We start from the raw sequence: 22,546 nt of genomic DNA, 5'->3' as shown, positions 1-22,546 counted from the left end.
GGAGGGGGTGAAGGGAGGGCAGAGGTAAGGGGAAAAAAATGAGAATCAAGACTTGCCATGTAAAGGTACATGATCCCAACAATGAATGTAACTGTACTGTATCCCTAAATGTACCAATAAAGTCAATAAAAAAAAAAAAAAAAAAGTTTTAAAGTTAGTAACTCAGAAGAACAACAGGTCACTTATCTTCTGGCTAAGTGTGGTAGAACCAACTCCAGATACTGTTCAGGAAAACTCTGGAACATGCTACTTTCTCTCTAGGCGTCCGGGGGAAAACTCTGCTATCAAGGAGATACTGGTCATGCTGGTATGAGGTCATCACAGTGTGCAACTCAATGACTTTAGATGGCACCATGACCTCCATGCCTACGCTTCCCAAGGGGAACCCGCAGCAAGGGCCCCAGCTTCCTTAATTGTCCTCAGAGGGGCTCAACCTGCACCGCTGGTCCTGGGGCTGGGCTTTGGGGATAAGAGCAGGTGAGTCAGAATTCTGTTTGCTCAGAAGCAGCACACAGGCCGCACTCCTGACCAATGAAGCCATCTGAAGACCCAGATCAACACTGGGACCACAGAGGGGAAGAGAAGACACCCCAGGGACCTCGGTCCTGCCATGCCTACACGTCCACTGCACCCAAGCCTACACATCTTCCTTTTCCTGGATGTCTCAGCTCCTTGCAATTCCACTCACCTCCACTTATGTTTCATGAACTAATTTCTGTCACTGGCAACTCAAAAAGCATTGAAATAATGCATATTTCCACTCAGCAGGGGCCAACTCTCTGAAACCATCATCACCACAGCTCACAGAGAGAGTGGTTGTATTTTTACATTCAATTTTAATGACCATGAGAAAATTCTGAATCCTTTCTGGAGTCCTTGCAGAAGAAAGCATGGCCAGCTACCCTCAGAGGCAACTCAGCTTTGTGCCATCTACGAAATGGAGCCCACATTACCGCACCCTCTGTGGGCTGTGGGAAGGATTATTGGAGCCAGCACATTTGCAGGATGGTGACGGTGTCTGGTGCATGGCAAGGACTGGTGGTCATCTGCTAGGTGGCCAACTTGGGAATAGACTTTGCACTCATCTTTCACCTTGCTTCCTTGGCAGGGCTTACAAGGAAATTTCCAGATGTGTAAATCTTCTCTGTTCCTATCAGTTGTCAAGAAGTTGGCCCTCAGGGGCTTTGAGCGTGAGCCTGTTTCCTTGTGAGATTTCCATCCTGCTCCTGGTGATTGGCACTTTGGAAACTAATTCAGCTCCTTGTTTTAACTCTCAGTCCTTCTTCCACGTGGCTGCCAAAATCATCTTTTCCACATACCAATCCTAGGTCACTCCACTGATCAAATGTCTTCAATGGCTGCTTGTCACCTATAGGACAAGCCTGGCCCAAGCCACTATCCCCCAGCTGCATTACTGCAAGTGCTCCCTGTCTCCTGGCTCTCTACTCAATGCAAAGTGATCTTAAAATTTACTTATATCTTACTCTGTCCGAAATGCTCCAGGCATCCCTCCATTTTATACAGACAAATGCCAGAATTCTTAGGAGACTCCATAAGGCCTGGCTCTGTTTCTCCAACCTGACATCTGTTCCTCTCCCTTTACTGTATGCAGCTATGCTCTCCACCCAAGGTTTTCTTTTTTTTGGTACCGGGGAGATTGAACTCAGGTCCTTATGCTTGCAAGGCAGGCCACCGAACCACTGAGCTAAATCCCCAGCCCACCTCCAAGGTTTTATTGAATAAGCCACATCCACTCGAACCTCAGGGCCTTTGCACATTTCTTCCACCTACAGCACTCTCAGATAATCATTCTGCTGGTTCCTTTACCAGCTTCAGATCTTTATTCCAACGTTGCCTTCTTAGGATTTTCTGACTAACCCAAAATGGTATCTGCCTACTCTATTATCATTCCTGCTAAAATTTCCTCATACTACTTATCACTAACACGCTCTATGTGCACTTACTATTGTGTATTATCTGTCTTTTCCCTCTAGAATGTAAGTCCCGTATAAGCAGAGATCTTTGCATCTTTGTGTGTTTTGTTTACTGTTAAACGCTAGTGTCTTTCTTTTCTTTTTTTTTTGGAGACACAGTCTTGCCATGCAGCCCAGGCTGGCCTCAAACTCACAGCCATCCTTCTGCCCAGATAAATCCTTGTGTCTTGAACAGGACCCTGGTACACAGTGATTTTTCAATAACTATTTGCTGAATGAATGGATGAATAACCAATCACCTTCACTTTCTGGAAATGCCACGCGCTCTGGGACTCCATAGCCCCTGCTTCTGTGCCCGGAATGCTTTCCCAACAATCCTCAAGGACTGATTTCCAGCACCACCTCATCAAGGAAACCTTCCCCAAGCCCCTGGGATCGCTCAGGTACTTACTCATTCCTCCCTCCATGTTCCAACCCAACCTGCCAAAGTGCCTTTGACAATGGCTATGTTACAGTGCCGCTGGGAAAAATAAAGCAGATATGAACAGTTGCTTGAAGATCAAATTCTAATCTGAAAAGACATAAACCTGAGCAATGTCTTGCACGCAGAACTGGGTTTTCCCCTCATCTGTGCAAACTGAGATTTTTACATTTTGTAATAGAATTTCAACTTGCCATCAGCAATCTGGTATTTAGTAAGATTTCCTTTAATATTGTTAAATAACAGCAAATGATACTTAAAAATAAATATAACTTGTAAAAAATAAAGCATATGGTTCTTCTCAAATCAAAAAGAATATCTACATGGTTACACATTGCCAGTTTTGTCAAAATCTTTTGTAACAGCTGATAACTAAGGAAAAGGGAAAGGAAAATCTTCCTCTAGTATTCTAAGTTCTACCAGTGCTTCAAATTAAGAGCCCCAAACACATGTGCTACTGAACTGTGTTAGTGTGGTTCCTAACACAAATGCCTTTAATCTGGGTGTGGTGGTGTATGCCTTTAATTGCAGCGCTCTGTCAGCACATGTATATGTTCAGTCCCTGATACTGAAAAAAAAAAAAAAAAGATGGCTTCATTTGTTTTTAAGGGTCAATGTAAAAACTGTAATAAGAAAACCTTCTCTCAGCTTTAAAAGTACTATCGAACATATCTCATAAAATTTCATTAAAATGTACTGCCTGAAAAAATTCCTGTTGAGGGACAACTGCAAATTCTTTCCCCCATATAGGTAAATCAGTGGTAATCTCAATTACTAAGGGGCTCAATCTCCTGCTCTTGTGCCTCCATTAGATTGGACTCTGTTGCACAAGTCCGAGAACCTTCCAACATCCACTCTTACTACCTTGTAATTGCCATGTAATGCTTTTTCTCCCTAGCCCTACAAAACCCAAATCAAAACATCTAACATACTTGTCACTGCTAACTCCCTCTCTCTTTACTCCATCCCAACTTCCATGCTCTCCTACTGCCAATAAATATAACATCCATGTTTCTTTTTACCTTGGCTTCAAGGAAGATCAGTACTAAATAGGATGATCGATTATGAAAATCACTTATAGTTTAAATTTCTACATTCTCTACTGCCCTTGTACTTTTGACTTTTTACCTTAAGGTTCTCACTGCATGTGTATTTCATTGTAACTTGCCTCAGGAGAGGAATAAATAGGCATAAACTTCAAAAGACCAATAACTGAGATTTCTTCTTGCAGAATTTTGCTTTTTGCCATGATAAAAGTAGATTTTGTCAGACCAACTTGCCCTCAGATAACAACTACAGAAGACAGATAAAATATAGGAAAAAGCCAATTGGATGCACTGATGAAAAATCAAGATACATTCAGTAGAACCTTGGATTGTAAGTAACTTGTTCGTGAGTGTTTTGCAAGATGAGCAAATATTTCTAATAAATTTTAACTTGATAAACAAGCGATGTCTTGGAATACAAGTAGTACGTGAGGCCAAACATCACATGACCACGACTGAACCAATGGTCTTCCCCCTCTCCCTCTCTCTGCAGGATTATGAGTAAGTGTCTCCCAGTAGCCAGAGGTTATGGAGGAGTTCTTGTCTGCACAAGGGGAAGAAAACAAGGCAAGAAGTACTTTGTTTCAAATGAGATTAAGGAAATGTGTAAAATACAGGAAACTGTACAAATTTCATAGGAAAGCACCACCTGATGAGGCCGTAGCAGCATGAGTGATAAAACTGTTTAAAACAATGCAATGCTACATTTCACAAAATCCTCAAAAAGAGGCAAAGCAATTGTCATTGGATAGGTTCCTTGTTAAAGTTCCATAAAAAGAAAAAGAGTCCCCTGAGCCAATAGATAGCAGTGATTCTGTCAGTGATAGTGAAAGTCGTCCTAAACAATAACCCTCCTCTCTCTTGTCTCCCTCACACCAGTCATGAAAGTTTTCAAAGGTAAGTGCAGATTTATTTTTCTTTATTTATTGTATTTTCTTTATAATTTTGCATTATAGTATAGTATTATAATCATTTTTTCAGCTTTAATTGAGTTTATTGGTATATTATAATCATTTTTATATGAATATTTTTGGGTTGTAAAACAAAGCATCTGAGTTTCAATTTTGTGTGTGTGTGTGTGTGTGTGTGTGTGTGTGCGCCAGGGATCAAACTTGGGACCCTGCGCTTGCAAGGCAGGCAGTAGAACCACTGAGCTAAATCCCTGGCCCCCAATATTTCTTATTGCAAAATTTGCTTTGATATACAAGTGCTTTGGATTACAAGTATGTTTGTGGAACAAATTATGCTCATAGACCAAGGTTTTACTGTCATCAAGCTGTAAGGGCCAAGATCACTGAAACACAAGGAAGGAGGCCCAACAAAATCTATTGTTTTTTCTCTTGAGAAATACTTCTCACTAAAATATTTTAATGTTTTAAGCCAGGAACAAGTAGAAATTGGTAACTCAGAGTTTCCAGAACCCTGCAGGTCAAGCAAAAGGACAACTCTGAAGTTCAGGGACATTAAGAAAGTCAGAGTTTGAGGACCCAAGATCTTATGAAAAAAGCAACAGAGGAAAGCCAGACACTGTTATCATGAAAGATGCATTGAGGGGTGTGTGTGTGTGTGTGTGTGTGTGTGTGTGTGTGTGTAAGTGTGGGAGGTGGCTAAAAGACTATGCAGAAAATAAATACTAACAGAATGAAGGGTTAAAAAATGTTTTCATCCCAGTACTGGGAAAAAAACGTTTTTAACCATCTCACAGAATGGGAAAACAAAAATTGGAATTCTAAGTTTATAAATGAATGTGGACTGTAGTAAACAAGATTTTAGTGATAACCCTATAAAGGTTATGCCCTTGGAGTAAAAGCAAAGCTGAAAAGAAAACCTAGTTCTTACTAAGACAAATCTACTCTAAAAGCACCTCTATTTCTCACTGGCCTGTAGAGGTGAGGTTCTCTACACTACTGGCCTCCTAGGAAGAATTTAACATCATAAAGAAGCTCTACATCTTTTTTCAGTGTTCAACCACAACTTACCAGACTTTCAAGATAACAAAACCAGGAAAGAGCAGAAAATAGAAATAGATCTATGGGAATCCAAATGAACATTATAATAGCTATGACTTATGAAAGAAACAGAAAATCAAGACTTCACTTTCTAAATTGGAATCTATTAAAATAATCAAAGTGAAATTATACAACTAAAAAACCACATGATGTGAATTCACTAAATGACCCTGTTAGCAGATTAGATGAGACATAAAAGAATATAGTGTAAGTTACCCCAAACAAGGTCTGGGGTATGAAGAAAAGGATAAAAGATACAGAAAAGTCTATGAAATAAGTGAGACACAGTGAAAAGGTTGAAAATATATGCAATAGTGTCCTAAGAGAAAACAGAGAGGAAGAATAGAATAGAATGAGGCAGAATTAATTCTTGAAAAGATAATGGCTAAGATTTTAATTAAACAAAAGACAGCATGTTATGGAAGCAAGATGTGCTATTTGCCACAAGCAGGATAGATACGGGAAAACCTTAGCTAGGTACATCATAGTGAAACTCCCAAGAGGCAGAGACGGGAACAACAATACAACTGACAGCTGACTTGCAACAAAGATAGTGTTCATAAAAGCATAGAAAGCCATTTTTTAAATAAAATAAAATAAAATAAAATAACTGTCAGCCAGAGTTCTATATACAGAAAAATAGTCTTTAAAAGGACGGTAGGATAAATACACATTCCACCTATTCTCAACAAGGGAAAGAATAACACCAGAAAGAAATATTAAGTGGAGTTCTTCAAGTGAAGAGAAAATGGCTCAATTTTGGAATCTTGAAAAAATGTAAGAAGGCTAAAGGATAACAGAGAGGGTAACTATGTAGATAAATCTAATAAATGCTGATTATATAATATAATATTACTAATGCAGTTTGGAATTTAAAATATGACACTAACAGCATAGAAAGTGAGTGGAAGGGTGAATAAATTGGAGCTTAAATATGGACGATCTTTCCTTACCCTGAAAGTGATAAAAAGTCCATCAGTACACACAAATAAGTCAGTGATAGGTGTTCTAGTCTCTATGGCAACCACAAAAATGAAACGTGAGGTAACAAGTTAACACGAGAGGAAGAACAGTGTGAATACTTGATTAATAAAAGAACCAAAAATTTCAGCTAAAATCATATAAGCATTTCTCAAATATTTATATAGTAGTGTATTCAGTTTGACTTACTCTCAAATCTCCAAATCTGTTTCAACAAGAACACCAGGATTGAGTAAAAGGGGGAATAATAATACAATGTGTGTCTTATATGCCATGCACCAAATGAGGTGCTATTCACAAAGTTGTCTTAATTCAAAGAACACAACTCAACGTGGGCTAGGTCGGTTTGCCTTCAACTGTTTCTGTTGATTCTGAAGAGAAAGAAGAAATAGCTTGAAGCTTCCTATAAAATATTTCATATTCTCCAATAGCAATGTGAACCAGGTGGGTAGCAAACAAATGAGAACCTAAGAGAAGAAATCCTATATACTCTCAGTAGGAAGTAGGAAGATGAGAGAAAGAGAGAAAGGGATTAAAATAATTTCTGGTTTTTTCAACTTTTTTTCTGATGTACTACCATCTTTATTAGAGGTGATATCAACTCTAATTTCACACATATTCATACTGAAAAATAAAAGGTGAAGAGAAATGTATTCCAAAGTCCTAAAGGGATGAGTTTTAGAAGCCCTGCTTCTCTGACTTCTCAGCAGTAGGCGGTTAACAACCGAGTTCATTGATTCCAGTTTACCATTTCCCTACCTTTAGAATACTCAAGGAAGTAATTAAATGCCTTCACTTTTCTTCTATCATGTAGAATAGATGAGGTTCAGCAAGGAAAAGTCAGGCAAGTTTTTCAAGGTAAACAACCGCTCACACAATGTTTACTTCAGTAAGTGCTATTGGCAACCTCATGAGGAATCATTAAGAGAGACAAGGCAATAAAGACTCAACTTTATTTATCTACCTCGTTCCACCTCCTCCTGAGATCCACGGGAAATAATTTTACATCTCAGGTTATCATCAACATTATTCTACATCAAGACCTGCAGAGTACCATATATCTGCAAAGGAGTCTTGAAACTGTTTCTATTATTGCTCAAATTTTATCATCTCACGGGGCTGCCTAGAAGCAAACAATCTGACTTTCCAATCTGTACCATTTGTGAGATAAATATCAGTGGTTATTGAATACAGTGTACAGGCAGGGCTGAGACAATGAAACCAAAGAGCTTATGGTATTTCAGTTTGTTTTGTAAGAGGATGTTTAAATCCCTCTTCCCGAGTCCTTCCGAGGTCTTTAAGAGAGACTGGCGGCGATGGATTTCCATACGGAGTTCCTAGCATCCGCCTGAGGTGGAAATGAATACAAGAGAAAGTCAGACTTCTAATCCCTCACGGGGCCTCCTTCACTGGAGTACCTGGCTCAACAAATGAAAAACCTTTGTCTCTTCAAAATCTGCCCCGAGAGGTCCAGCAGGGAGGGATCACGCTAACTTTCACCTAGACAGTCCCTACCTAAGTGATGAAAATGGGCTACGTACACATTAAATAAGTCACAGCCAGCAGAGACTGCAAAGTGAAGTCACACACGGCCACGCTTCGAACTCTCATCCAAAAGCCAATAAGGTTCTACAACAGCAGCCCTTGCAATTACTTTTTAAAGTTTAGCTGAGACCTTGCTGTGATACACTAGATAGACACAAGATAATCACACTCATTCGGGAAACAACTCCTGAGCCCCTGGGCTAGGTGACCAGTGAGAAGGAAGGTAAGTCAGCCCTACAATCTTCTTGGAAGGCACATGGGGTACGCCATGAGTGACAAGATGTACAAGGAAATTACAATACAGGTAACTAAAGAAAAATGCTAACAAGTGCCATGGTGTTCGGAGCAAAGGGAGGGCTTCCCCATCCAAAGGGACTAGTGAGGGCTCCTTGCAGTGTTATTATTTGAACTGGACCTCTGCAAACTGGATGGGTGGGGAGGAAGGAGAGTAGGCAAATGGAGTAACATGAGCAAAGACGTCGACCGGAGACACATGGCCACGTGTAAAGCACAATTAGGAGCAGAGAGGTTAAACCAGCGAATCAAGAGTAGGCACTGAGGCCCAGAGATCCTCTACCAGATGACTGAGGTAATAAGGATCAAAATCAGTACAACATCAGGGAGCTGGGGATTTAGCTCACTGGCACTGTCTCTGGCTTGTAACTGCAAGGTTCTGAGTTCGATCCCCAGGACACGCATCCTGCTCCCCAAAAACAGTGCAACATCAGAACAGAAAGGCAACAACTCAGAGTTGCACTTGAGGAAGGATGAGCAGGCAGACTTGTGAGGTCAGAGAGAAGTAAAGGGGAGGTAAGAGCTGGTGAATATTGTTCTCTAAGGGTTAGACAGTGGAGAAAAATCGTCAATGAGATTTGGACAAGTCGAAGTGTCCAGTGGACACTTGGTGTGGAAACCCCATGCACGGAGGGGGAGGTTGCCAAAAGGTGTGTTCGAAGGTGAAGATGTGGAAGCCAACGATGGGTCACCAAGACACAAAGAGCAGAGAAGCAAAGGGACAAAACCAGAGCAAACGCTGATATTTAAGATATAAGTAGAAGAAAAAGAGTTAGCAAAGGAAAACGGCAAGGGATAGCAGCCAGTTAAGAAGAGACCCAGAAAAGGCTTGTGTCCTAGCAACCAAGGGAGGCAAGAGCTTCAAGGAGAAGGGGCGGGAGTAACACCACCTGCTTTCCCTGTGGACACGCCCATCTACCTGCTCCTGCAGACTGCAGGCTCCACCAAGCCAATGCTGTTTCCTACTCTCATCTGCATCCTGCACAATACCAAGCCCAGAGCAAACTCCTTTTATATGCTTCTGTGCGAAAGAAATGAACGGTTACACTAGACACGCAGAAAAGTTAAGGCAGATGGTTGTCAAAAGATAAGTGGTTGTGCTGGGGATTTAGCTCAGTGGCACTGCGACTGCCTCACAAGTGCACGGCCCTGAGTTGGATTCCTGGTACCAAAATAAATAAATAAAGTGATTGTACCCAGGAAAGATAATACAGTGTTGGGAAGTAGTACAGCGTAGACAGTATAGTGCAGGGGAAAGAGGGTCCCACCATGAAAAAGACTCAGAAGCCAGCAAGAAGAAAGGGCAGGCTGGGCGTGGTAGTGTACGCCTGTAATCCCAGCACTCGGGAGGCTGAGGCAGGAGGATCGCGGTGCGTTCGAGACCAGCCTGGGCTACACATGAGTTCCAGGTCAGTCTCAACTACATAGTGAGACCCTGTCTGAAAAAAAAAAAGGAAGAGAGGGCAGATCTCCGTGGGAGGCTCACCCTTGAAAGTCAGCCAGTCAGTCCCTCTGAGAAGCTTCTGGGCCCAAGGAACACAGAACCAACAGTCCTTGCTTACCGGAAGCTTGCATTCTAGTATGAAGAGAATGAGGTACCAGTGATAAACTCTATCAAGTTAAAACACAAAAGTATGGTAGTGACTGGGTGGTGAAGGGTGCTCAGGAAAAGCCTCTTTAAGAGTAAAGTGTGAGTTCTAAACAGACAGTGGTTGAAGCACAAGGGCAAGACTGATCCAGAGAGAGATCAGCAAATACACAAGAGGTGATCAAACTATACGGTGAGTGTTTAAGGAAAAAAATATTACAGTAAAAGACACATTCCTATTAACCCTCCCTCAAAATACTCCTCTCACTTTGAACCCCTTTATCCGGGCACTGTCTGAAGCGGTTCCGGAAGTCCTCAGGAGTGTCTTTATTAGGTATGATCAAAACCAAGATGAGTGCTGCTGCCAAGGGCCATCCAACAGAAAGACAGGCCTGCACAGACACCACAGCGCGTCTTCATCCAACTCACGCGCCACATCTGGGAGGGCGTGACTTCCGGTTCTCCCCCACAGTCAAAGTGACCCTAAGAAGTAAACAATTTGAACTGCTTCCGGACACTGAGGCACCCGCAGCAACATAACTAGAGACACTCATGAAAGAGGACCTCCAGAACTGCTTCAGATGTGGCAGGAATGATGGGCTGCATGGGTTCAAAGTGAGGACGGTTATTTTGAGGGGGATTAATGGCAATGTGTCTTTAACTACAATAACTTTTTCAAAGTTTAAACATTCACCATATTTTTCATCATACTTCATAAAATTTCTATGATGATCAAGTTTGATGAGCACAAGGGATAGAAGGAGAAAGGATCAGGGTGACTGGACTAAAATGAATAAGAGCATAGGGACTTTGGATTCTGCTTGAAATAGAGTATATAAACTAGGAAACAAAGCTAGGAGTGGAGGCACAAGCCTGTATATCCAGCACTCGGGATGCTGAGGCAGGACGATCGCTGTGAATATGAGGCCAGCCTTGACTACACAGTGAGTTCAGTGTTAGCCTGCACTCCAAAGCAAGACGAAGTCTCAAAATAGAACAAACAAACAAAAAAATATTAACAACAAAAAACAACCCTAGGAAATAAGACAGCTTTATTTGTAGGAAGTTCAGCCTGCTTGCTGCGTAGAAGAGGGAAAACAGTGGGGCCAATTTGGAAGCAAGATCATCAGTACAGAGGAAGGTACAGTAACCACGGAAATGATGAGGGACACCCAGCCCCAGACAGAGGAGGTGGGGATGCTCTGGAATGGCCAGCTTCAAGACGCATTTTGTATATCTTGCATTTAAGTGAAAGGTCCAGAGTAGGAGGAAGAAAGGAATCAGAGATGAGCCATGCTTCTGGCTTGAGTATCTGGGTGCCTGCTGATGCACATGGAGAGACAGCAAAGTAACTGGAGGAATCAAATGTATATTAGGCAAAGCCAGAGTTCTTTTCTGCCATTTAAACCCGAGATCCCTATTCGATACCAAGTTGGCAGCTGAATTATAAGTCTGAGTTTGAGGAAGGTCCACAAAGGAAAAATTCATGGCAGTCATTGGCACAGATGGCATGTCAGGTTGCATGGAGTCAAAGGGACAGAGTATTGGAAGATAAAAGGAGCCAAAGACCAAAGAAAAGGATGGGTAAAAATACAGAAACATCTTGAGGCAGTGAGATGGAGGGATCCTTAACTGGACTCTCAGTAAAGTAGCAGAAGAGAGCTTAGATGCGGAAGATCACGGAAAACTTACAGCATAAGGATCAGAGGAAGATGACAGGAAACCATTACAGAGCCTGGGATTTAGCTCAGTGGTACCGCACCTGCCTGGCAAGCACAAGGTCCTGAGTTCGATCCCCAGTACAAAAAAAAAAAAAAAGAAAACCACCAAGGTGGAAACCATCACAAAAGGAACACAAAGGAAGCCTGGCCTGCAGTAAAGATGCCATGAGTGCCAGAAATTCAGGAAGGCAGGCTTCAAGGTTTTCCCCAGCAACACTGCAATGCTAAAGGCTTACAGGCCATGGTTGGTGTGATTACTGAGATACCACATGAGAACTGGCAAGGAATCATGGCCGAGTCCTAGGATGCTCACAAGCTCACTAGTGAATGATAATCACCAGGGTCTAGGAGCCAGGTGAAGTAAGGATGGCTGAGAGAAAAAGGGAGAGTTCAGGATCAGAGGGCTTACAACAGCAGAAGAGCAGAAGACGGGGCAGACACGAGGGGATCTGAAGAGGTCGCGGTGGTGGAGGGAAACCCTACAATGGGCAGTCAAACAGGTGAAAGAACTGTGAATGACAGCAAGGTCCTGGTGTGGCCATGACATCTCACGGCCTGCTCTTTTTCCCTGGTGTTCAGATTACCACAGAAGGCCCTCTATGTCCCTGCCAGCCTGGACCTGGCCATCGAGATGGGCAGTAGGACGGAGACAGGCTGCAGGGCTGAAGAGAAGGCGCCCAGAGAATTAAGCCTTGCTCTCCGCAACATTAACACCACAGTTTCTGGCTGTACTGTTACCTGCAGTTGTTTATACCAAGAAATCTTCTTCTAGCCTTCGCACATTTCCTGGCTAAACAAGAGAGGAAAGAGGCAATAGGAACGATACTTCACAATCCCTCAAAACTGCTGGAATCTTTGCAGTCAATGAAACCTTGCTTAGCTTCTCCGGCCAAGATAACAACGCTGTGTCAAGGCAGACAGACAGGCAGGGCCACCAGCAGCTAATGAACAAAACTTGAAGTCTAGATCAAAGGCTAGATCAAAGGCTTGGCGTAAGCGCATGCCTATAATCCCAACTACTTGGGAGGCTGACGCAGGAAGACCCCAGGTTCAAAGAGACTTAGCAAGATACTGCCTCAAAATAAAAAAGGCTCAGTGATAGAGTACCTGTCTAGTCAACTCCATTCAACCCTAGTTCAATCCCCAGTACACGCACGCACGCACACACACACACACACACTGACTGGATCATTACCTAAATGACCTTCTCACCAGTGAAGTGCTACACCATATAACCACAGAGGCAGAGTGGCCAGCAGCACCAATCTGCCCCTGCCCTTTCTGCTCCTGTCTCTTCCTAAATGCTACTCTCGTGAACCAACACAACCCTAAGACCATCGGATGCCTGGCTGCAAAGCACACATTATGCACCAAGGCCTTTACCCTTCCTCATACCTCTACAGCAGCCCTACCTTTGATGCCTCCTCTGTCTGGTTTCCAGATTCTTCTGTAAGCCTCCGTCTGCCCACTCACCCTTACTTTAGGAGGGCCTATCAGTGACTTTCCCCTCATCTACCAACTCCCCTTTCCAGACCTTCACTTTTTCCAGCTCAAGTCTAATTCCTCTAATAGATGACTAATCCATAATATTTATAATGCCTCTCCCTGATGGAACCCCAACTAGTACAGTAAAACAAGTATTAAGCAGACAGCTATGCCCTGAAGGACTCAGTAATTGATAAAAACCCACCTTACATTTATAGCATTGCTTTACAGTGTGCAAATCCTGGCCACATGGCTTAATACTCAACATTGACAGGATTAAATAAGGAAACTGAGGTTCTGAGAAGTTATGTGACCAAATGATAATAATAAAAAGAAAAGATGCGAAAACCACTTCGAGGCAATCTGTACCGATGAGTAACCAAAATAACCCGATAAACATGAAACGATTTAAACAACTCTCGGCCCAAGGACCACAGACACAAAAAGATGAGACATAGTCAATCCACAAGGATTAATTTAGAGCATTCTAAAAAATCAACAGCTGCCAGAGGCCCGAGCACCGCCCAAGCCCTCACCAGCAGCCACTTTTAATCCTCACAATACACAAACTGGCCAATGACATCTGGCAAGAGCTATGTGAACGCGGGCCCTCTTTTGAGCCTCTAGTTTAATGAGGATGGGGGATTCGTGCTGAACTTCAGTGTGCACATGGACATGAAAGGCACCTGAGATAAATGCTGACGAAATGCTCTCCTTTTCCCTACCTTGGGCTGGACTGCCCTGTCTCTCCGCCTTTCTGTTGCTGGTTCCTATGCCCATTTTCTACTCTTCCTTTCGCCTGTCCATCCCCCTACTCCAACCATACCTGAAGCCTATCTTTGACCCTGACAGACTTCAGAAGATTTCGGGGGCAGTGTCTATGCCCAGCTTTCCCAGTGAAGTTCAGTAAACAGGAGAATGAGATAGTCTGGCGTGCAAGGACTTGAAGAGCAAAAAGGCTCTCGGTTCACATGTCCTCTAAGGAGAAAGACTAACTGCATCCATTCAGAGGAATGAAAACGGCTCCATTGCACTGATCTTCACTGCGGGCCTACTGTGTGGGGAAACTCATCATCCCCGGACGATGATGAGCCAACTCTCAGCCAAGTGGCAGACTTGAGGACCATGGGGCAGTGGCAGCCTCCTAGCAGAGCCAGAGGGAGAGGAGTCATCGCTGAAGATGAAAACCCTTTAAAACATCCAGTATATAAGACAAGGAAGAATCTGGAGCATCTTAGGGAAGGCACAGCTAGGAAAAAATAGGTCATTTCAACTACAGTATCATGTTCAGATCCTTCAGGCAACGCACGAGGCTCTTCACAGCCACATGGCATATTCTCCAGCCTCCACAAAGATCCTACAGCTCAACCTTCCATTCCAGCTGCAAAAAACATGCAAAAAGCATTCATTAAAAACTAGCATGATCTTATAATTTGGTATATCTCTCTCCCTGCTCTCTTCCCTCTGCTTAAAACAAACCACCTGCTCCTTCTCTGCCAGGCAAAAACTTACCGATCTTCCAGACCTCATGAACTCAAATGAGTCCACCTTGCTGAAGCCGTTCCGAGCCATTCTGAGCCATTCTGGTCTTTGTCCAGCCTCAGCCTCCAGCCCAGGCTGAGCTCCAAAGGTGCCCACACAGGGCTGCCTGTCTCCTCCCTAGCTGCACAGTGAGACACAGACGTCTCCATGCTGTCCCGCCATCCTCATCCCAGCTACAGATCCGGTGCGCTCCTATCTCAATCAGTGTCTCAAATGTACCATCAGAACTGACTTTTGGGTCATCATCCAGGTGGGTTAACTGGAATTACTTCTCTCGTTAATTTCGGAAACAGCCTGTTAATAATACATTTTCAGAAAAGCCTTTGCCAAGCCCATCACAGGAAGTGAAGTGCATATGTTTGGAGCATTTCTGCCCCATGCCACAATCAGGAGACCAGTTCTTAGCACATGAGGAAAAGACACAATCTCAGTATTTCAAACTCCAAATTTAACCACATTAATTTTATTAACAGTTCTTTCAGGGGCTTATACAAGCCAACTATGTGGGTGCCCTGGACCATACAAAAGCTTTCCAATCTAGATATGGAACTAAAATCTTTGAGATTGCATGTACACATAGAGAAGACAAAGGTTGAGACACAAACAGATACAAAGGAAACTCCTAGTTGTATTACCTTTTAACTCACAGCTTTTTTTTTTTTTTTTTTTTTTTTTTTTTTTTTCACCACAACTCTCAGATGTTTGTTGCCACTTCTTGTGCCTCCACATCTGAATTGGCAGATTCAGGACTGAGGAGCTGCATCTGGTCTTTATGTGCCTTCCTGGCACAGGCCAGAGGATAAACACTGGCTGGGAACTAGACAGGCAGCGAGAAAAGAAGAGGCCCGTGGTAGAGGTGCAGCACCACGGCCCTGCCCCGGGACGTGGCTGAGCTGGCTGCTTGCAGAACAGTGATGACAAGCAGAAGGTCTGCGGTCTGGACCAATCCAGCCACAAGGCCCTCGAAACAAGTCTGGGACTACAGAAGTCCGATTCCCTACATGGACAATGTCAGGGTAAAGCCCAGGAAGGGAGCAGACGCCACAAAGGGAGGAAGGCGTGGAAGGAGTAAAGAAACAATAACGAGAACCCATGGGTCGCCTGACTTACATACAAGCTGCCAAGGGAAAAACTGAGAAAAGGCACAAGAAGAATGAAAACTCTCTTTCCCTGTCTCTCTCTCTCTCTGGTGCTGGGACTCTCATTCCTTTTATTTCACATGTGGATTCCATTTTCTCCAACTCTACAATACAAACTTTTGTCTTGGAAATGAAATTTTAAGCAAGTCTTCATGAAATATTTGGTAATAACAACAAAAAAAATAAGCATAAACACAAAAGATGGTAAGGACCCACTCACAACTTCTTTCCCATTTGAGTCATGGTGCACCCACAATTCCACATATGTATTTCATGTATGTACTGTATATATGTTCTATGCGATCTTGTATGTGTAGCATATAATATGTATCTTTCTCACAGATGGTTTCTAAATACAAATTAATCCGGTCTTTAAAAGATTCAAGTTCCTTCATACCAGGATAAGCAGAAACAGACACATTCCTTTTAGTCTTGTGGGGCGAGAAAGACACTCATGCTATGAAACAGGTCATCACAAACCAACGGCTGGCCTCCAAAGAACCCGTGATGAAGATCTGACATGCGTGGCCTGGGCAGCAGCATTCCTGGCTCCAAATATGTCCTCATCTCTCTGGAGAACAGGGCTTTCAGCAGAAATTCAAAGACTCAAACAACCAGAAGGAATGGCAGGACAAGTACGTAAACTAACGAAAGGCAATGTGTGCGTATATTTAATAGGCATTTTTAAAGGCAAAGAGTGCCTGAGAAAACTTCCAGAGAAGTCACTAAAGCTTGATTATGGGTTCAGTTTTCACACGTTTTAAGGCCCTATGGATAACACACTGGACAGCACGCGGAGCTAGGCTAATCACTCATGTCTTAGGACTCGGCTTGTGTCGGCCTGATGCTAATACCTTTGTGGGTGAGGTGGAAATTAATTCAAGGCTGGCATGTGGGATCCCTGGAGGCCCTTTGGGCAGTATGTACCTCTGCGCTGCCTTGGTGACATTCCAGAGTGCTAACGGTGGTACCATCCCCACTTACTATGTGCCAGGTAGCATACTAAGCTTTCTGGGACTCATACTGATATTGAGGATGAAATTTGTTTGTGGGATAAATGGTTATTAGAGTGGGGCTCCAATGAATAAAGCACACAATAGTATGAACCTTGTTTCCGTGGAAAACGAACTGAAATTCTCCATCCTTCCTCTGAAATATATCTGTGTCTCTTATCAGATGAGAGTCCTTTGAAGAAATGCTCTGATAAACCACCTAAGGGAAACATCAGTAATTGTTTTGTGAGCTGTATTCCTTGTAAGAAACAACCAAAAATAGGATTACGGCTTGACTTATCACCTTAATTTAGCCGGCTTGCTTCCTGTAAGCCCCGGCAGACCTCACCAGCCACGTGTGTGCGGCTCTGAGCTGCTCCGTGGGCGCTGACAATGCTGCCAACACCTTTCAGGGTGACTTGGCTCGTTTTCTCCCTTTCCACCAGCTCCCCTCCCTGAATTTAATACCCATATCCCCTGCGGTGTCTCTTACTTTTCCAGTTTAAGTCAAGCTAATCCCCAAATGGAGTGTGGACCTGGACACATGCTTCTACTTCTGCCTTTCAGAAGGGACTGCACTGGTCATTTTCATACCTCAGATGCCTTTCTGCTCCTGGCTCTCTACTCTCCAGCCCACCTGCTCCGTGGAGTTCTTCCATAATAGCAGCCCCTGGCCTCAGTGTTATCCCTGTAATTCTGACAGCCCCATCTGCTTGGTGATCTACTAACTCATTCACTCTTAGGAAATACCCATGCACGATGCATCCTCCCACTGAGTTCCATTTCTACTTTGGACTCCATTTCCTAATTCCTCTGTAATCTCCCATGGTACCAGAAACATGGTAAATATTCCTCCCAAATGCTGCTGAAGGGCTAAAAATAAGAACATGAGAGAAAGGAGGAAGGTCTTGTATTACAGCATGACAGACACAAATTGTTTCTCCCTCAAGGGTCACAACCGTGTCCACTTTGACTAATATAACTAAGTCTCCTCCATGCACCATCCTCTGGGTTAAACATTAAGGTCTTAATTTGGAATATATTGAATGGATTTCTCAACCAAAGATGATGGACTGTAATGTCTTCTAATAAATAAGAAAACATTTGGATGTGCCAACTTTTAGAAAATGGAAAAATGAATAGCTGTGCCAAAATGTTTTCTTTCTTTTTTGTTATTTTTTTTTTCTTTAACTCCTCTCAGCAATATAAGCAAACTGGCAGCTCCCTGGAGAGACACCAAGACAGCCAAATGCTGTTCCTGATACAGGGGCCACACGCTGATAAAACACTAACCTGCCCAGTCACCGCTACAATAACACAAGATAACAAGATAGCCAAGACCAGCAGCAGAGAATCACTGAGCTTAGCGGCACCAATAGCAGCACCTTAAAGTAGCCAGGGAGAGCTGGATAGCACCTGAGATGCAGCAAGGACTGAGGTCAGAGACACAAGTTCTTGTCAACAACATGCGGGTTTTCTAGAATGTATCCTTCCAGTTGGGATTGTATCCAGCATCATTTTGAACTTTCCCCTTTCGGGCCAAGAGAAAAGGAAGAGTCCCCCAAACGCTAGGTCACATATTGACGGCAGATGTCAGAATTTCAACTATCCTGAAGGGCAGTTCAGGATTGTGTAAACTTCAAAGCAGTGTCAATATGCAGGCACAGAAAAAGATATCTGTCTCTTCTTACTATGGTCTGGCGTGTGCTAGGAAAAGGAAAATGTGCAGGAGAACTATCAGCCAGGCTTTTCCCTAGATTTAAAGGCTAAAGGTAGAAGAAAACACAAGTCACGGTTCTGAGGACTGAAATGTGACTATTGAACCCTACCTTCCTCGTGGCTGATACCCTCAATCAGAACTTGTGGGGAAAAAAATTAGTAGTAGTAAAAATAGCCTGTTATCTAGAAATGCTTTACTGCTTTCTGTTTCTTTCCCCCAAGTTTGTCTGAAAACCCAGTTAGCCTGTTGGTAGGGACACCTCATACCCTAGGCAACTTTGGAGAAAGAGCCCCAGCTTCACAGCACAGGACACGGGCAGGGTGGAGGAAGGTGTTGCTGATACAAGGACTGACTAACAGACAGACAGCAGAGGCCTGGCCAGCCCTGTGGTGGGGAGGTGCCAGGCAGGTGAGAGACAGACACAGGCTGCAGCCTTGAGGGCAGCAGAAGATGGGCAAGGAGCCAGGGGAGCCAGCATCAACCAAAAGGCCATATGGCCAGCAGCGGGGGTTAGCAAAGCTCAAAGGATCCTGGAGATAGGAGGGGAGATCTTCGGGATCCACTAAGCTAATCTCTGTGTTACAGGGGCCAAGAGCTACTCAGCAATTTGTTCAAGGGCACAAATTCCACTAGTGAGTGGAAGAACTAGGGTCATAATCCAAGCTTTGTGTCCTTTAAGACATGGAAATAAGCCAGGTATGGCGGTGCACAGCAGTAATCCCAGCAACCTGGGAGACGAAGGCAGGAAGATTAGGAGTTTGAAGCCAGCCTGGGCAACTTAGTGAGATTGTGTCAATCAGTCAATCAACCCATCAGGGCTGAGGATGATGTAGCTCAGTGGTATAGAGACCCTGAATTCAATTTCCAGTCACACACACACACACACACACACACACACACACACCTACCCCACCCAGGAATGCAAGTGTTATCACAGTTTAACTAACTGTATGAACTTTTCAATTACCCATCTTCAGAGATACATTTTGACTAACAGAGAAGGGAAGGACTGGAGCTAGGCTACCTGGGTTTGAGTCCCAGTGGTTCTACCACTTAAAAGTGTGACCTTGAGCGAGTTACTTCACTGCCTCAGTCTGTCAAGCAGGGGTAATAAGTGCACTTACCTCATAGAGTTTTCAAGCCTACTAATATATAGGAAATGCACTGTGTGGCCCAAGAATAAATGGTATGGAACAGGTAAGAAGGAATTTCCTGGGGAAGTAATCATTTTAGTAGTAGCTCCTTTCAATATACCTGCTCCCAGCCTCCAATTCCTCTTAGTCCTACATTTATTGCCTTTTCCCTACGATACCTGGGACTGAGGCTCCTAAAAGGCACCCTGTTGTCTGCTAATCCACTTGGGCCCAATCCAGTATGATATTGGACTCAGATTGGCTAGAAAAGCAGCACAGCCTCCAGGTAAGTGCTTATTTAACTGTGGCCTCCCTACCTATCACGCCTTAGAGATCTACTTCCAGGAGCCTCAAGTCAGAAGTTCTCTCTCACCTCCTATCTTCCCATCACGCACTCCCTTGCAGCTCTGAAGCTGCTCCTGGATCCTCAACATGTCCTCCAGTACCCCCAAATCCAGATTCACCTAGAAGCCTCACTCATATGCCTGTCCTAAGTGGGCTCCCTGACCAACGTCTTTTGTGATGTTCTTTACAACTCTTTCGATTCCTTCATCCCTCATGGCAAGACACGTCCCTGGCTATCAAGGCACAAAACCAGGCCAAGGGCCTCCACAACAGACCCACACTGTCCCCGTCCTTCACTGCTACCTGAAAGCCTGTCACACTCCCATGGAAGCCCAGCCCCAGGACACTGCTGTCCAGCTCTGCCTCCGACTGTGAACTCTGTCTTGGAGCTCACCAAGTATTCTGTGTGTCAAGCACCCCTGCAGACTAGGGCCTCTCAACTTTAGCTCGCACTTGAACGCCCTGGGGGCCTTGCAGACTCAGCTGCGGTGGCAGGCTGGACTGGTCCTGAGCATCCCTTACAGGCTGCTGACGCTTCCAGCCCTCGGCTCACACTAGAAATGTACAGACATTGAGTTTAATGTTTGCATGTTTCTCATATACTGTTTTTAATCTTCATAAAGATCTTCAAGAAGGGCATTCTTCCCATTTCACAAATGTATAACGAGGCTCAAGGAAGTGAAGAACCCTGTCTAAGCGTCACAGTGCTAGGAGACAATATTCAAATGGAGGGCCAATGCCAGCACCTGAGCCCTATTTTTTCCCTTATATAAGTCATTTTCATTTGGGAGCTAGAGTGGGAGTGGGAAGGATGTAAAGAACAGAAAGTTACACATGTAGTATGATTTTTTTCTCTCTTTCTTTCTTTCTTTTTTTTTTTGTGGTGGTAGAGATTGAATCCAGTGCCTTCATACCCAGCTGCTTCCCCAACCCTTTTTAATCATTTTTTTTATATGAAGACAAGTTCTTACTAAGCTTCACAGCCTGGGTTCGGACGTATAGATAACCTTCACATCACCGGCCTGTGGACAGTGGGGTGTGCTGGGCCTATAGAGGATGAAGCCCGTAGAGACTGCAGCCACACCACACCACACCAACCCCTCTGTGTCCTCCTCTGCCGTTCCCTTCCCTCCTTGACTCTCCAAAGCCAGGGCTCTGAGCCCCGGACCCACTGCCCTTCCTTTGTAGGAGATCATGCTTATCTCTTGTCTCCCACCCGTCCCTCCATTAGTCTCCTGTCTGGCTCTGTAGCATGCTGGACTCTTCTGGACCCTGTTTCAGTGGGTGTGGCCCTGCCACGCCCCAAATTACCACCTTCACAGTGGTTTTCTGCTTACACCACTCAAGAAGGTGGGCATCATCTCTTACTCAAAGCTCTTCACCCACCCCACTAACTCAACTTGTACAATTTCATGTCCTCCCTCACTGTTTGATCAGACTCCAGTATCCAAATCCAAGGGCTTTCCTTCACTTTCATGCTTCTGTTTCTTCAGCAGCATCAGATTAAGCCCTCTTTAAAAAGTCCACTCCTACCCATCTCTTCTTGGCTTCCAACAATGTGCTCTCCTGGCTCTTTTCCTACCCTTCTGACTACTCCTTATAGAACCTTCTCTCTAACTCCTGTCTTCTACTGCAAGCAACCCCAAGAACCTGCCCTCCACTCTTGCTCCAGTCATCTCCCTTCTGGTGACGACCCCACCCACACATTCAGTGCCTCTTTGCCCCACTTCCGTGCACACCTGAGTCTCCTCTGCTCATTGCAGAATCCTGAGCACTGAGAACAACATCCAGCCTACAGTAGTTAGCACTGGCTCAGTATCTGATGAATAGGTAAAGCAGCTGCTGGCCACACCACCAGCTTTCCAGTTTACAGCTTTCATTTTCAAATAGCTCATCCCAAGGCGAGGGTGAAAGAACTGTGGTTGTCAACTGAAAAACATAACTGCTGACCATCACCAACCATAGCACATATGGGAAATGACAGAATCTATATAGTCTTCAGGTTCAGAGGTGGCCTTTGATCTCTGGGCTCTAGGGGCTGAGGGTACCATATCATGACATATCTATAACCCCCCTGAAACCCATAGGGCTCCCTTACCATCGCCCATAAGCTGGGAGTGCTGGCCTACTCTAGGTCTAAAGAAAAGCAGGAAGAGCCATTTCCAGGATGTTCTTGGCTTGATGTCACTTTTAAGGTCTGAGAAGTCGCTGATCTGCCTGCAAACTGCCTCTTCCTCATTAGGATTCAGAGGTAACACACATTCTGAAATGTGCCCTGAGCCCTTAAGCACAGTTCAGCTCTTCGCCATTCTAAACCAAATCCACTCTAGACAGAACAGTACTAACCACTTGGTCCTTCTCCATTCCCCCAAAATATCCCAAGTGATGTAAATGCTTTCATGTTTCAACTGCTCAGAAAGGTGTGAAACAGGATGCAGGCAAAGCCCCAGAATATCACACTTAAACTTGAATCATGCCACTTAGCAACTCTATAATCCAGCACAAACACTTGAGGACCATGGAAGAGAAGTCAGCCTTCAAAGAACTCAAACATGTACACAGTGCCATTATTTCTAGCCTGCTGGAATCAC

The 22,546-nt window shown here is 44.1% G+C and overlaps 1 protein-coding gene across 1 annotated transcript in view; it reads right to left on the bottom strand.

The window, feature by feature from the left end:
- The window catches only part of Ptgfrn (prostaglandin F2 receptor inhibitor), a 65,704-nt gene extending 51,048 nt beyond the window's left edge, over positions 1-14,656 (bottom strand). Inside the window, exon 1 of the mRNA XM_010631300.2 lies at positions 14,597-14,656. Coding sequence (XP_010629602.1) covers positions 14,597-14,656 — 60 coding nt within the window. The remainder of the gene's footprint in view (positions 1-14,596) is intronic.
- Positions 14,657-22,546: the final 7,890 nt, after the last annotated feature.

The sequence above is a fragment of the Fukomys damarensis genome, unplaced genomic scaffold, assembly GCF_012274545.1.
Source record: "Fukomys damarensis isolate Sample0158 unplaced genomic scaffold, DMR_v1.0_HiC HiC_scaffold_33, whole genome shotgun sequence".
Taxonomy (NCBI): domain Eukaryota; kingdom Metazoa; phylum Chordata; class Mammalia; order Rodentia; family Bathyergidae; genus Fukomys; species Fukomys damarensis.
This window is presented reverse-complemented; position numbering and strand designations above follow the sequence as displayed.